The sequence below is a fragment of the Bombina bombina genome, chromosome 11 (assembly GCF_027579735.1).
Source record: "Bombina bombina isolate aBomBom1 chromosome 11, aBomBom1.pri, whole genome shotgun sequence".
Lineage (NCBI taxonomy): Eukaryota > Metazoa > Chordata > Amphibia > Anura > Bombinatoridae > Bombina > Bombina bombina.
Window position 1 is genome coordinate 127,126,241 of NC_069509.1, and position 16,223 is coordinate 127,142,463.

The 16,223-nt window shown below is 41.6% G+C and overlaps 1 protein-coding gene across 2 annotated transcripts in view; it reads right to left on the reverse strand.

Annotated features, from left to right (window-relative positions):
* CRAMP1 (cramped chromatin regulator homolog 1) overlaps positions 1-16,223 on the reverse strand; it is a 205,516-nt gene that overhangs the window by 76,430 nt on the left and 112,863 nt on the right. For both annotated transcript variants that reach the window (XM_053694749.1, XM_053694748.1), the window contains exons 11-15: positions 6,699-6,879; positions 6,206-6,387; positions 4,650-4,718; positions 4,088-4,169; positions 3,326-3,430 (exon numbers count right to left, since the gene is read on the reverse strand). In XM_053694749.1, the coding sequence (XP_053550724.1) occupies positions 3,326-3,430; positions 4,088-4,169; positions 4,650-4,718; positions 6,206-6,387; positions 6,699-6,879 (619 nt within the window). The remainder of the gene's footprint in view (positions 1-3,325; positions 3,431-4,087; positions 4,170-4,649; positions 4,719-6,205; positions 6,388-6,698; positions 6,880-16,223) is intronic.

Sequence of the window (16,223 nt, forward strand, 5' to 3'; positions counted from 1 at the left end):
ACCTACACAGCGGAAGGACGGATCTCCCTGTATCTGATCCTTAGACCTGTAGAAAGCAGAAACTGCCTCCTAGAGAAAAACATCCAAACTCGAAACTCAAGTGAGAATGGAAAGCCCAGCCATAGAACACATATCCATAAAGCTACGGTTCTATCAAAATATACCAAGAACTGGAACAGGGCCATCAACGCTCCCAGTGTAATACCGGCAGGGAGAAGGGAAATAAATGAATCAACCAATATGCCACCACACCAGTGACAACAGCAGAGGACACAGATGGTTGCCATTGGAAACTCTGGAGAGTGTCCCCTAACCAAAAATGAGCCCATTAGGACTATCCTCTAGGGGTAGCTAAGTCCACGTAGTGATTTATGAAATCACTCCTATCCATCTAAAATGGAATTTCTCAGCAACAAGGAGAAACCGTTAGGATAATAATTCCTTCAGCAATGCTAAACCCAATGTAAAAACATAGAATGCCTCATAACCCTGAGTGGAGAGCGAAAGGACCGGCAGGGTACTGCATGCGTGCCATTAAATTGAAATAAAGGCCCTGAGAAATAAGAGGCCGTTTGATAATAGACTCTCCAACAGCAATCGCCGAAGAGGGGATAGCTGTTCTTTTAATACTGAAAAGTAACTCTAGGCTAGAGTGTGTTTGTCTCATCCTCAGATATAAGGGATGAACCAACAAAGAAAAAACTGCTGAAATCATGAAACACAATGCCCACAGAACAAGACTTAACTGTCACTTTAATTCTTAAAGAAACATAGGCTTGTCAAAATTTGTACCATCCAACGTCATAAAGGATGTTTGAAGAAAAAACAGTAAACAGCTGCAATTCCTTTAATGAAGACATACAGGAAAAATGTTACTGTCTTTTTAATTTTAAAAGAATGGTTTAGTTCTGTCATGCAGAAACAAGCCAAAAACGACAGAAATACTGCTGCAAACAGACCTCGCAATGAAAATCAAGTCTTTAGCCAAGAACCGCAGAGCACTGCCTGTGGGTCATAAATTAGTTTGGACACCACCTGTAGGCTATTGTGTTACGGAGAGACCAGTGACACCATACTCCGCACAGTCATTGTTTTAGACTGAGAAGTCACAATAAAATTTAACTAGGAAATTATGTTACTGTCTCTTTAAAATGAAAAACAGAACAAACATTATTCCTTTAATAGATGCAAAAATCAGCAGCTATAATTAAACACATAACCCTTGTGATGGGGGACAGAGTACCTCCGGACCTCCCAATCTGATGGATAAATGAATGTAACTGTCTTTTTATTCTGATATGGTTATGGGAATACCACAGTAGAAAAACTGTAAATGAATCTCCCTGGGCAGTGTGTACCCTAATTTACCAGAACCCCACTGCAATAAATAGAATATAGGCTACATACTCAAGTATGCCTACAACCTGCGATCCCTACCCTGAGTCGCATAGAAAAGGGGGAAAACAGACACCTACAACACGCAGAGCCTCTCTCCTATTCCTATGCTGCAGCACAGCAGTGAGGCATCTGGCGGCCGTATATTCATTAAACAAAGGCATGCACCCATGGCGCGTATTGAAACCCCGCCCATCGTGGGCCGTACATGTAAACCTCCCTGGTCGCAATCTATAAGAAAAAAGAAGCCTTCGGGAAACCATGGCTTATACAAGAAAAACTAGTGCGCAACCATGGCGCGCCTTGCAACTCCGCTCATAGTGGGCGGTACAAGTAAACCTCCCTGGCCACAAATGATAACAATAATGAAGCCGTCGGGGGGAAAACAGCTTGCCCCTACAAAGTAAATCTGGCGCGCAACATGGCGCATATTGCAACTCTGCCCATCTTGGGCGGTACAGGTAAACCTCCTTGGCCGCAATCCGTAAGAGTAATGAAGCCGTCGGAGCACCATGTTACTGGACCCCCAAAGTGCACAAACACCCCAGTCAGTCCCCTGACCACAGTCAATCCCATCTCCTGTAATGACAACTAGTCATAGTGGAGCTAAACGATACAGCTCCTGCACTCATTGACACGGGCGGGCTAGTGGGGGGACACACCTCATCGGCTGCCCTCGTGGAGTCAATAGGGAACAACATTTGCACGTTGAGTACATGAACTAACCGAAGTTGTTAGGGGTCTGTTGTCACAAGCAAAAACAACTTGCCAGTAATAATACACTTCAATTTCGGCAGCATATAAAAACTAAGCCTAATGGGAGCGAGGATATGAAATCCCATGCATGTCTCAGTCGGCTGTCAGTTAAATATAAGCCGGCAAAGAGAAATAACATTTATGTGGTAGCAGCGACACTTTATACAACCCCCATAACATCCGTATTTCACTAAAAAACGGAAAACCCTCCTGGCTGCCATAATAATTTAAGCTCTTGAAGGCAGCCCTGAAGGAAGCAGCTGAGTCGTCTAAGACTACTGAAAGACTGCCCAATAACTACACCACCCTCAATCACATAGGGATAGAGTTATCTCCAAATAATAAGGGAAGTCTATAAATCTAATTCCCCACTTATCAGATAGGTAAGCCTACAGTGTGCTCTGAGTTAATTTTATGTTCCAGAATAAGAAGACTGCACTTACCTCCATGCTGAGTAAAAGCATGAAAAGTCTCACAGGAACAAGAGGTCTTCTCCCTCTAGCAGATCTGTGGACACAGAGGGGCCTTAGTTACTATCTGCTAAGACTATCAATCCAGAAGGGCAGCACTAATATGGGAGGCACAGTGAGGGTAAAACCCCACTGCCTTAAAGCCACCTGTAGCTCTACTCTAGAGGCTGACAAGGAAAACGGCTACACCCTATAGTAAAATAGTACACTTTGGCACCATTTTAAAAATAATAAACTCTTGATTGAAGAATCTAAACTAACACCTCACTTCACTTCTTCCTATCACTAACACAGGCAAAGAGAATGACTGGTTTGGGAGGGAAGGGAGGAGCTTTTTATGCAGCTCTGCGGTGGAGCTCTTTGCCTCCTCCTGCTGACCAGGAGGCGATATTCCCACAAGTAAGGATGAAATCCGTGGACTCGTCATATCTTGTAAAAGAAATATTACTGTGTCCTTCAGTTATTTGATTGATCAAAATAAAATTGCTGATCCAAACACCCAATTATTTATAAATGAAAATCATGGAAATTGTCAGGGGCGCCTAAACTTTTGCATACAACTGTGTATATGTATGTATATTATATATGTGTGTGTGTGTATAAATACATAATTTGTCTATAAATATACTATATGTATCTATATCTATCAATCATTGCAGTAGCTCACTAATATTAGAAATGATCCCACAAAGTAAAATACTTACTAGACAGAGAACTGGGGTCTATTGCAGTCACTGCTTTGGGGACAATAGGATGCGACACAGCAGTTTTTGTAATTGATGAATGGATGGGACGGAAGGAACCTCGACCTAAAAGGAGGTAACAGTTAATAAGTCAGGGTTTGTCCTCACTAGTCCAGCTCTAGTGAAAACAAGGAGAGATGGACCAGATCATGTATCTGACACAAGAGGAAACACATGTGAGACTCCCAAGACCCGGCAAAAAGAAGGAACAATATGTTCAGTATCTAACAAAAACCCTTTATACATAAAAACAGAATTGGATACGCAGAAAGCAGACGTTTCCCCACCTCCTTCCTGCGTATACAGTTATTATACACAAAACATTTTAGTTCAGATTTTATTTAAAAAGGGATATAAAACTCAGAAAGGAATCCCCATTAATTACTAAAAACAAACCAACATTGTATTATTATACATTCATTCGTTATTTTGCCAAGTTTTGCTGTACAATATCTATGAAACTTGTTTGTGTTCTATGCTCCCAGGAGTTTGGTCCTCGCAATCCGTAACCTGTGTATGCAGTGAATTGACTGACCCAGCATACTACACAAGGATTGCTTAAAGCAGTGAACAAACCCATTTACAAATAGTCTTAAATGGTCATAAATGTTGCCCTGGATTTATCAAGCCCTGACGTATATTACACAGATATCTACACCAACAGCTAGATGTATAGACAGATAGATCAAACTGGAATTGAGATAACAACTAATGTCATTTTACCTGCAACTGTGGAATTGGAAAAAATTGAGAAAGAGCAGACATGGGGAGAAGAACTGCCAGATGGTCTAGGAAGAAGAGTCCTCTGTGTGAGAAAGATAAAATGAAAGGGTTTAAATGATTTATTCCTACAACTAAAAGAGGGGTTTAAAATGTATCACTTTTTATTTATCTAAAACCTACTGATCCTGTGCTTAACATTAGTCTTTGCTGAGTAAGAAGAACCAGAAGCTGATCCTTGATTTATATCAGAATCCCTTAATGGGAGATAATAATCGGACATCAAACGGGTCCATACTGTCCTTCAAGAAAAGTTAAAATCCCCCTTATATCAGTAAAATGTGTATAATGGGAGTATGAGTGGGGGAAATGATAAATACCTAATGAATATAGAACTACAGAGAAGACGGTCCTCAAACTGATCAATACAAGGAAGGCAAGATACCTGTGCTAACAGATGGGGAAGATGAATAGCCCTGAAGGACAGATTTTTTAATATAACTTCCTAGGTTTTTTTTTTCTCCTAATAAAAGTCTACTCTTCTACACTATGAGTCTAATCTCACCTGGACCACTAATGGCTTCCTTAAGTGTCGACTTCTTGCCTTCTTTGGCTTCTGCAGGAAGTAATCCGACTGCAAGGAAACAAGATGTAAATCAGTTGGCATTTATCTATATTAATTGGGGAAAAGAAGAACATCAGAGTAAGGAAGACACCACGTTTAATTTATGTATATGTTCTACTGTTGAGCGCAAAAATAAAATCTATTGCTGTTGTCCCAGTATACCTCCATATACTTATCCTAACCGCTCGTAAGGTTACTTAACTGGTGTAAAGGCCACCAATACTGAAGTATGTTTCTTCAAGCCCTGCAAACCTCATCTATACTTAGTAACAGTGTGCTCCTGCTGCCTGTTTCGTGATCCTTTACAGCCATTACTCTGAATGTAAAGAATCAAGAAACCAGAATGCAGGAGCATGTTGGTACAAAGTGTAGGTGTGAGCAATATAACTCCTGATTGGCTATGCTGCACCACTTGCAGGACTAGAAAAAAAAATCATACTTTAGAGAAAGCCGGCATTAGTTAAAGTGATTGTTTACTTTAATCAATTAAAGCCCAGTATCAAAAAATAATTTTAAAAACAGGGGCACTTTAATTCATTAAAGTTTACAAAGACAATTATTTTTTAAAATACTTACCATTGCGTTATGGAAAACATAACGCTGATCCTCCGCCCGCATCTTCTGCACCACTCGCCTGATTTTACTCACCACCGGCTAAAATTTTAGCCATTATTAAGCTACAATTAGCCAGTATTAAAACGTTTAATTATTATTGCACAAATTATCAATAAATACATGTATGTTAAATCATGCAAATAATTTCTGATTTGGATATCTGAAAATTATATAATATTAGAAAATATTACAATGCCCCCACCTGGCTACTGCATAATGCCACCTGGCTACTTTAAGATGCCACCTGGCTGGAAACATTTTCTGTGAAGAACACTCGCTATACTCTACCAACTTTTTAAAACATTTAAAAGGGACATGAAACCCAATTTTTCCTTTCATGATTAAGAGAGCATGCAATTTTAAGCAATCAATTCGCTTTTTTCGCTTTGTAGCCTTTGTTGAAATGCATACCTAGGTCGGCTTAGGAGCAACAATGCACTACTGGGAGCCGGCTGCCGATTGGTCGGCTGCACATATATGCCTCTTGTTTGTCTCACTTGATCTGCTCAGCTAGCTCCCAATAGTGAAATGCTGCTCATTCAAAAAAAAGGATAATAAGAGAATGAAGCAAATTTTGATAATAGATGTAAATTGGGCAGTTGATTAAAATTGTATGTTCTATCTGAATCATGAAAAATATTTGGGTTTTAAGTCCCTTTAAAGTTACTGTCAAAACATTGCCAAATTATTAAAAATATAATTTTCCTTTAATGCACAACTTTACAAGACTGCCCAAATACTAAAATAGAGAACACAAGTAGCACCAACGAAACATGCTTAATGCATTTACATTTTACAAGAAATGTTAAAAAAAAAAAAAGTAAAAGAGATCCTGTATTGTTAGCATCTTCGTAAATTATTTATCCCTTCCTCCTCCTTACACTAATTGCTTCAAGTTGCTGACGACTTGACATTTCAGACTCCTTGTTCGGGGAGGTGAGTTTTGCGTGTCGGCTGTTTGGGGGACGCATTGTGGGCACGGCAAACACTCCACCATCGGTGCTGGCTGCTACAGGCCCCAAGGGATTGCTAACCAATAGCGGCCGAGCAAGATTTCTAAAACCTAGAGTTAGAAAAACAAAAGAGCAATTGTTCAAACGGAATAAGAATAGACTTTCACTCTCACAAGAGATCTATGTGTTTAAATTTAAGACTTCAGCTCCTTGTGAATAGAGGTTTTGGAACTACATTTCCCATGATGCTCAGACAGCCTAAAGAGTGCCTCAGCATTATGGGAAATGGAGTTCCAAAACATCTGGGGGTCCAAGGTTGCTGGTCCTTGATTACAGAACAGGATAAAACTATCCTAGAGCTATAGATAGGGGAATGCAATACTAGCAGTAGCATCTATTGTACACAATTGCGTCTCCTTACCTGAGTTACTAGATGTCGGAGAGAAGTTTGCAGCAATGTGTGTAGTGGGCTGTGATCTAAAGCAATCAGAGTTCCTAGATAGCAGTGTGATGACTTTACTAGGAGGCGTCAGCGTCTGTTCCTGGGGCGCCAGCTTTAGAGGAGATGTAGCAACTGAGGCAGTTTCTGGAGCCTGTAAAGACTAAAAACACAAAACCAGCCCATCTGTTAACTGATAAACAAGATCCTAGTAGCAAATACACAAACTCATGGTAATCAAGTTAGCAATGCACTTAAAGGGACAGTGAAGACCTTGAGATTTTAATATAAAACATTATGAATTGTAAAACAAATTTGCAATATACTTTTCATTGCTTATTTTGAAAACAAAAGCAAGAAAAAAATTAAATAAATCTGCAGTCGTATCAAGGCTAACCCAGATACATATATTTCCATAACTGGTTTGAATAGAGAAGAAATGCAAAACAATGCACTTTATACTAACAAGATGGCCCTGGCTAGCCTTGTTGTCTGCAGACTCAAGCTTGGATTGGCTTTTCAAATCACAGCTTAAAACTGCAACTTGTGTACAAATTACTTGAATTAATCAATTGTCAAATTTTAGTTTCTTACGTCAAATTTCAGTTTCTTATTATTTTACGGGGGGAGAGAGCCATAAAAAAAAAGTTTAAGTATTCAAAGAGATTTTACTGATAAATGATCTGTTTCCTAAGCCATTGAAATGCATATGATCTAAGTTTGCAGCTGATATTTTCACACAACCAGTTTCCCTACAAGAGTCACATTTGCAATGCCAAAGCCTACGATAAGCTGCATAATGGATTAAATCAATAGACACTTGTGTGGTTGATGAGGGACCTTGTAAAGGCAAAATCATGTTTAAAATTAATTGAGCCTCCACCTAACTTTCCAGCTTTTCATTATTGGGTGTTCATGCTATTGACATCTATAGTTGAGTGAGGTTGCCCAATACATGATATCTCATTCATCATGAGAACCTCTAACAATATAAAAAAAAACAATAATTACTGCAACGCTTAAAGGGACATAATACTCATATGCTAAATCACTTGAAAGTGATACAGTATAACTAAAAACAAAATGTATGCTTACCTGATAAATTATTTTCTTTCCTGGCAGGGAGGGTCCACAAATTCATCACTGTTGGAATACAACACCTGGCCACCAGGAGGAGGCAAATACACCCCAGCCAAAGCAATAAGTATCCCTCCCACTTCCCCAGTAACAACAGTATTGAATTTGTGGACTCTCCCTGCCATTGAAAAGAAAAAGCTGACAGGAATTTATCACCTGAACATCTCTAGTAAAAAAGGAAGATATTTTACCTCAAAAAATCCTCTGCTCACAAGAGTAAATGTTCTGTAAAAAAGAAAATTTATGCTTACCTGATAAATTTGTTTCTTTTTAGACACGATGAGTCCACGGATCATCATCCTTACTTGTGGGATATTCACCTCCTGGTCAGCAGGAGGAGGCAAAGAGCACCACAGCAGAGCTGTTAAATAGCTCCTCCCTTCCCTCCCACTCCAGTCATTCGACCGAAGTTAGGAAGAGAAAGGAAAAGTCAAGGTGCAGAGGTGTCTGAAGTTTACAAAAAATAACAACCCGTCTTAAAAGAACAGGGTGGGCCATGGACTCATCGTGTCTAAAAAGAAACACATTTATTAGGTAAAGCATAAATTTTCTTTTCTTTTTAAAGACACAATGAGTGTATGGATCATCATCCTTACTTGTGGGATACAATCCCAAAGAGTACACAGATGATAAGGGAGGGACAAGACAGAGAATCTAAACGGAAGGCACCACTGCTTGACGAACCTTTCTCCCAAAAGCAGCCTCAGCAAAAGTATCAAATTTAGAAAAGGTGTGGAGAGAAGACCAAGTTGCAGCCTTGCAAATCTGTTCTACAGAAGCTTAATTTTTTGAATGCCCATGAGGAAGCAACAGCCCTCGTGGAATGAGCCGTAACTCTTTCAGGAGGCTGCTGTCCAGCAGTCTCATAAGCAAAACGGATGATACTCTTCAGCCAAAAAGAAAGAGGTAGCCGTAGCTTTCTGACCCTTACGTTTTCCAGAGAAAATTACAAACAGAGAGGAAGACTGACGAAAAGTCCCTAGTCGCTTGTAAGAAAAATTTTAAAGCACGGACTACGTCCAAATTGTGCAGAAGACGTTCTTTCTGAGAAGAAGGATTAGGACACAAGGAAGGAACAACAATCTCCTGATTAATGTTCCTGTCTGAAACATTAGGAAGAAAGCCTAGTTTAGTATGTAAAACTACCTTATCAGAATGGAAAATAAGGTAAGGCGAATTGTATTGCAACACGAGAGCTCAGACACTCTTTGAGCTGAAGAAATAGCAACAAGAAATAAAACTTTCCAAGATAACAACTTAATATCTAAGGAATGCATAGGCTCAAACGGAGCCCCTTGAAGAACTTTAAGAACTAAATTCAGACTTCATGGAGTAACGGGTTTGAACACAGGCATGATCCTAACCAAGGCCTGACAAAAAGATTGTACAGCTGGAACATCTGCCAGACGTTTGTGTAACAAAATAGATAAGGCAGAGATCTGACCCTTTAGGGAACTTGTCGATAAATCTTTCTCCAAACCTTCTTGGAGAAAAGACAAAATTCTGGGAATCCTAACTCTACTCCATGAGTAGCCCTTGGATTCACACCAATAGATATTTACGCCATATCTTATGGTAAATCTTTCTAGTTACAAACTTACGCGCCTGAGTCAAGTTCTCTATGACCGAATCAATAAGCGTTCAATCTGCAAGCAGTGAGCTTCAGAGAAACTAGATTTGGGTGAATGAAGGGCCCTTGAATTAGAAGGTCCTTCCTCAACGGAAGTCTCCAAGGTGGCAGAGATGACATGTCCACCAGATCTGCATACCAAATCCTGAGAGGCCAAGCAGGAGCAATGAGGATCACCGATGCCCTCTCCTGCTTGATTCGAGCAATGACCCGAGGCAGAAGCACAAACGGGGGAAACAGGTATGCTAGGCTGAAGGACCAAGGAACTGCCAGAGCATCTATCAGTTTCGCCTGGGGATCCCTGGACCTCGACCCGTATCTCGGGAGCTTGGTATTCTGACGAGATGCCATGAGATCTAACTCCGGCCGACCCCATTTGAGAATCAGGTTGGAGAACACTTCCGGATGGATTTCCCACTCTCCTGGATGAAAAGTTTGCCTGCTCAGAAAGTCCGCCTCCCAGTTGTCCACCCCTGGGATGTGGATCGCTGACAGATGGCAAGAATGGGCCTCTGCCCACAGGATTATCTTGGATACCTCGGTCATCGCTAATGAACTTCTCGTTCCTCCCTGATGATTGATGTAAGCCACTGTCGTTATGTTGTCCGACTGGAATCTGATGAACTGGGCCAAAGCCAACTGAGGCCAGGTCAGAAGAGCATTGAAGATCACTCTTAGTTCCAGGATGTTTATAGGAAGAACAGACAGACTCTGAGTCCATACTCCCTGAGCCCTTAGGGAACCCCAGACAGCTCCCCACCCTAGAAGGCTGGCGTCTGTTGTCACAATCACCCAGGACGGTCTGCGAAAGCAGGTTCCCTGGGATAGATGATCCGGAGGCAACCACCATTGAAGAGAGTCCCTCGTCTCCTGTTCCAGGGTTATTCGAGGATACAAGTCTGCATAGTCTCCATTCCACTGCCTGAGCATGTCTAACTGCAGAGGCCAGAGATGGAACCAAGCAAACGGGATGATGTCCATTGCCGCCACCATCAGTCCGATTACCTCCATGCACTGAGCCACTGACGGCCGAGGAGTGGACTGAAGGGCTCGACAGGTATCCAGAAACTTTGATTTCCTGACCTCTGTCAGAAAAATTCTCATGGATATAGAATCGATTAGAGTTCCCAAGAAGGTCACCTTTGTCTTCGGGATTAAAGAACTCTTTTCCAGATTTACCTTCCACCCGTGAGTTCTTAGGAAGGATAGCACAATGTCGGTATGAGATCTTGCTTGTTGACAAGATGGCGCCTTGATTAGAACATCGTCCAGATAAGGTGCCACCGCAATGCCCTGCGGTCTTAGAACAGCCAGAAGAGACCCCAGAACCATTGTGAAAATTCTGGGTGCCGTGGCCAGGCCGAAAGGAAGAGCTACGAACTGAAAGTGTTTGTCCAGAAAGGCAAACCTCAGGAACCTGTGATGATCTCTGTGGATAGGAACATGTATATATGCATTCTTTAAATCCACTGTCGTCATAAATTGACCCTCCTGGATCAATGGAAGAATTGTACAAATAGTTTCCATCTTGAATGACTGAACTCTGAGAAACTTGTTTAGACTCTTGAGGTCTAAGATAGGTCTGAAGGTTCCCTCCTTTTTGGGAACCACAAACAGGTTTGAATAAAAACCCAGCCCCTGTTCCTGTACTGGAATGGGAACAATCACTCCCAAGGAGGAGAGGTCTCTTACACAGTGTAAGAACGCCTCTTCTTTTATCTGGTTTGCAGATAATCTTGAAAAAAGAAACCTTCCTCTGGGAGGAAAATTTTGAACTCCAGTTTGTATCCCTGAGACACTATTTCTACTGCCCAGGGATCCTGAACCAAAGCCTGAACGAAGAAAAAAAGTCTGCCCCCTACAAGAACCGGTCCCGGATCGGTGGCATGCCCTTCATGCTTTTTTCGGAGTCAGCAGCAGGCTTCTTGGATTGTTTACCCTTGTTCCAAGACTGGTTGGGTCTCCAAGTAGGCTTAGATTGCGAATAGTTCCCCTCCTGTTTAGAGGAGGAAAAGAAAGAATTTCCCTTGAAATTTCGAAAGGAACGAAAATTACTTTGACGTCCTTTTTGTTTACTTCTCTTATCCTGAGGAAGGAGATGACCCTTACCTCCTGTGATATTAGAGATAATTTCCTTCAGGCCAGGTCCAAACAAGGTCTTTCCCTTGTAAGGAATTGCTAGACGCTTAGACTTGGATGACACGTCTGCAGACCAAGGCTTTAACCATAAAGCTCTGCGGGCTACGATAGAAAATCCTGAACTCTTAGCTGCCAATTTATTAATTTGCAGAGAAGCATCCGTAATAAAAGCATTGGCTAACTTCAGAGCTTTTATCCTATCTTGGATCTCCTCTAAGGAAGTTTCAGTCTTGAGAGGCTCTGATAGAGCATGAAGCCAAAAAGCTGCTGCACTAGTGACAGTAGCAATGCACGCAGCCGGCTGTAAAAGCAGACCCTGGTGAACATAAATCTTTTTAAAGTAGACCCTCTAACTTCTTGTCCATGGAATCTTTAAAAGCACAACTATCCTCAATGGGAATAGTAGTTCGCTTGGCTAAGGTGGAGATAGCCCCTTCCACCTTAGGGACTGTCTGCCAAGCTTCCCTGACAGCGTCAGCTATAGGAAACATCTTTTTGAAAATAGGAGATGGAGAGAAGGGAATACCTGGTCTCTCCCATTCCTTGGAAACAATCTCCGTAGCTCGAGTCAGCAATGGAAAAATGTCTGAGTAAGAAGGAGCTTCAAAATATCTATCCAATTTACTCTACTTCGCAGGAGCAACCACTACTGTAGAATCACAATCGTCTAAAGTAACCAAAACCTCCCTGAGTAACAGGCAGAGGTGTTATAGTTTAAACCTGGAAGATACAACCTCTGAATCAGTCAAAGGTAATTAACTTTCTAAGTCTGAAATTTCGCCTTCTGATAGAACCTCAGTACCCTCCATCTCAGTTCCCTGAGAGGGTACATTCGAGATTGCAACCATTGCATCAGAAACCTCACTGACAACATGGTTGTCTTTCCTCTTACGCTTGCCTTGAAGTATAGGAAAAGCAGACAACGCATCAGAAATTGTGGAAGACCTAAGCGCAGCTATGTCCTTTAAGGTAACTCCAGCAGGCGCTAGAGCAGAAGTACAGGGCACTGCTTGTGCGGGCGTTAAAGATTGGGACGCTTGGGGAGAGAGCTGCGGCATACTTTGACTCTCATCAGACTCCTGAGAAGCATCTGCCTTAGAGAAATTTTGCTCATGAAAATTCTTATCCCTATAACTTAAAGCCCTCTCAATACATGAGGGACAGAAAGGGATTGGTGGTTCCACATTTGCATCCAAACACATGGAGCAAGTAACATTTTCCACGGCTCCTATGTCCATACTTAAGCACAATAAGAAAAACAATGTAATAAAAAAACTTTTTTTTTATAAAAAAAACGTTAGTCTCTTTAAAATTTAAAAAAGAAAAAAAAAATTACTACTACATGAGAATATGAGCTCAAGCAAAAGGGCAAAAACATAATTTATGCTTACCTGATAAATTGAATTCTCTTGTAGTGTATCCAGTCCACGGATCATCCATTACTTGTGGGATATTCTCCTTCCCAACAGGAAGTTGCAGGAGGATAACCCACAGCAGAGCTGCTATATAGCTCCTCCCCTAACTGTCATATCCAGTCATTCAACCGAAAACAAACAGAGAAAGGAGAAACCATAGGGTGCAGTAGTGACTGTAGTTTAATTAAAATTTAGACCTGCCTTAAAAGGACAGGGCGGGCCGTGGACTGGATACACTACAAGAGAAATAAATTTATCAGGTAAGCATAAATTATGTTTTCTCTTGTTAAGTGTATCCAGTCCACGGATCATCCATTACTTGTGGGATACCAATACCAAAGCTAAAGTACACGGATGATGGGAGGGACAAGGCAGGAACTTAAATGGAAGGAACCACTGCCTGAAGAACCTTTCTCCCAAACACAGCCTCAGAAGAAGCAAAAGTATCAAATTTGTAAAATTTTGAAAAAGTGTGAAGCAAAGACCAAGTCGCAGCCTTACAAATCTGTTCAACAGAGGCCTCATTTTTGAAGGCCCAGGTGGAAGCCACAGCTCTAGTAGAATGAGCTGTAATCCTTTCAGGGGGCTGCTGTCCAGCAGTCTCATAGGCTAGGCTTATTACGCTCCGAAGCCAAAAGGAAAGAGAGGTTGCAGAAGCTTTTTGACCTCTCCTCTGTCCAGAGTAAACGACAAACAGGAAAGATGTTTGACGAAAATCCTTAGTAGCTTGTAAGTAAAACTTCAAGGCACGGACTACGTCCAGATTATGTAAAAGACGTTCCTTCTTTGAAGGAGGATTAGGGCACAACGATGGAACAACAATCTCTTGATTGATATTCTTGTTAGAAACCACCTTAGGTAAAAACCCAGGTTTGGTACGCAGAACTACCTTATCTGCATGAAAAATCAGATAGGGAGAATCACATTGTAAGGCAGATAGCTCAGAGACTCTCCGAGCCGAGGAAATAGCCATCAAAAAACAGAATTTATGTTTACCTGATAAATTACTTTCTCCAACGGTGTGTCCGGTCCACGGCGTCATCCTTACTTGTGGGATATTCTCTTCCCCAACAGGAAATGGCAAAGAGCCCAGCAAAGCTGGTCACATGATCCCTCCTAGGCTCCGCCTACCCCAGTCATTCGACCGACGTTAAGGAGGAATATTTGCATAGGAGAAACCATATGATACCGTGGTGACTGTAGTTAAAGAAAATAAATTATCAGACCTGATTAAAAAACCAGGGCGGGCCGTGGACCGGACACACCGTTGGAGAAAGTAATTTATCAGGTAAACATAAATTCTGTTTTCTCCAACATAGGTGTGTCCGGTCCACGGCGTCATCCTTACTTGTGGGAACCAATACCAAAGCTTTAGGACACGGATGAAGGGAGGGAGCAAATCAGGTCACCTAAAAGGAAGGCACCACGGCTTGCAAAACCTTTCTCCCAAAAATAGCCTCAGAAGAAGCAAAAGTATCAAACTTGTAAAATTTGGTAAAAGTGTGCAGTGAAGACCAAGTCGCTGCCCTACATATCTGATCAACAGAAGCCTCGTTCTTGAAGGCCCATGTGGAAGCCACAGCCCTAGTGGAAGGAGCTGTGATCCTTTCAGGAGGCTGCCGTCCGGCAGTCTCGTAAGCCAATCTGATGATGCTTTTAATCCAAAAAGAGAGAGAGGTAGAAGTTGCTTTTTGACCTCTCCTTTTACCAGAATAAACAACAAACAAGGAAGATGTTTGTCTAAAATCCTTTGTAGCATCTAAATAGAATTTTAGAGCGCGAACAACATCCAAATTGTGCAACAAACGTTCCTTCTTCGAAACTGGTTTCGGACACAGAGAAGGCACGACTATCTCCTGGTTAATGTTTTTGTTAGAAACAACTTTTGGAAGAAAACCAGGTTAGTACGTAAAACCACCGTATCTGCATGGAACACCAGATAAGGAGGAGAACACTGCAGAGCAGATAATTCTGAAACTCTTCTAGCAGAAGAAATTGCAACCAAAAACAAAACTTTCCAAGATAATAACTTAATATCAACGGAATGTAAGGGTTCAAACGGAACCCCCTGAAGAACTGAAATAACTAAGTTGAGACTCCAAGGAGGAGTCAAAGGTTTGTAAACAGGCTTGATTCTAACCAGAGCCTGAACAAAGGCTTGAACATCTGGCACAGCTGCCAGCTTTTTGTGAAGTAACACAGACAAGGCAGAAATCTGTCCCATCAAGGAACTTGCAGATAATCCTTTTTCCAATCCTTCTCGAAGGAAGGATAGACTCTTAGGAATCTTAACCTTGTCCCAAGGGAATCCTTTAGATTCACACCAACAGATATATTTTTTCCAAATTTTGTGGTAAATTTTTCTAGTTACAGGCTTTCTGGCCTGAACAAGAGTATCAATAACAGAATCTGAGAACCCTCGCTTTGATAAGATCAAGCGTTCAATCTCCAAGCAGTCAGCTGGAGTGGGACCAGATTCGGATGTTCGAACGGACCTTGAACAAGAAGGTCTCGTCTCAAAGGTAGCTTCCATGGTGGAGCCGATGACATATTCACCAGATCTGCATACCAAGTCCTGCGTTAGTTAAACACTAAAAAACTCTAAGCCATCTCCGTGGAGATGTTGCCTGTACAACGGCAAAGAGAATGACTGGGGTAGGCGGAGCCTAGGAGGGATCATGTGACCAGCTTTGCTGGGCTCTTTGCCATTTCCTGTTGGGGAAGAGAATATCCCACAAGTAAGGATGACGCCGTGGACCGGACACACCTATGTTGGAGAAACAGAACTTTCCAAGATAAAAGTTTAATATCAATGGAATGAAGGGGTTCAAACGGAACTCCTTGAAGAACCTTAAGAACCAAGTTTAAGCTCCACGGGGGAGCAACAGGTTTAAACACAGGCTTAAATCTAACCAAAGCCTGGCAAAATGCCTGGACGTCTGGAACCTCTGCCAGACGCTTGTGCAAAAGAATAGACAGAGCAGAAATCTGTCCCTTTAAGGAACTAGCTGATAATCCTTTGTCAAAGCCCTCTTGGAGAAAAGACAATATTCTAGGAATCCTAACTTTACTCCATGAGTAAGTCTTGGATTCACACCAATAAAGATATTTACTCCATATCTTGTGGTAGATTTTCCAGGTAACAGGCTTTCGTGCCTGTATTAAAGTATCAATGACTGACTCGGA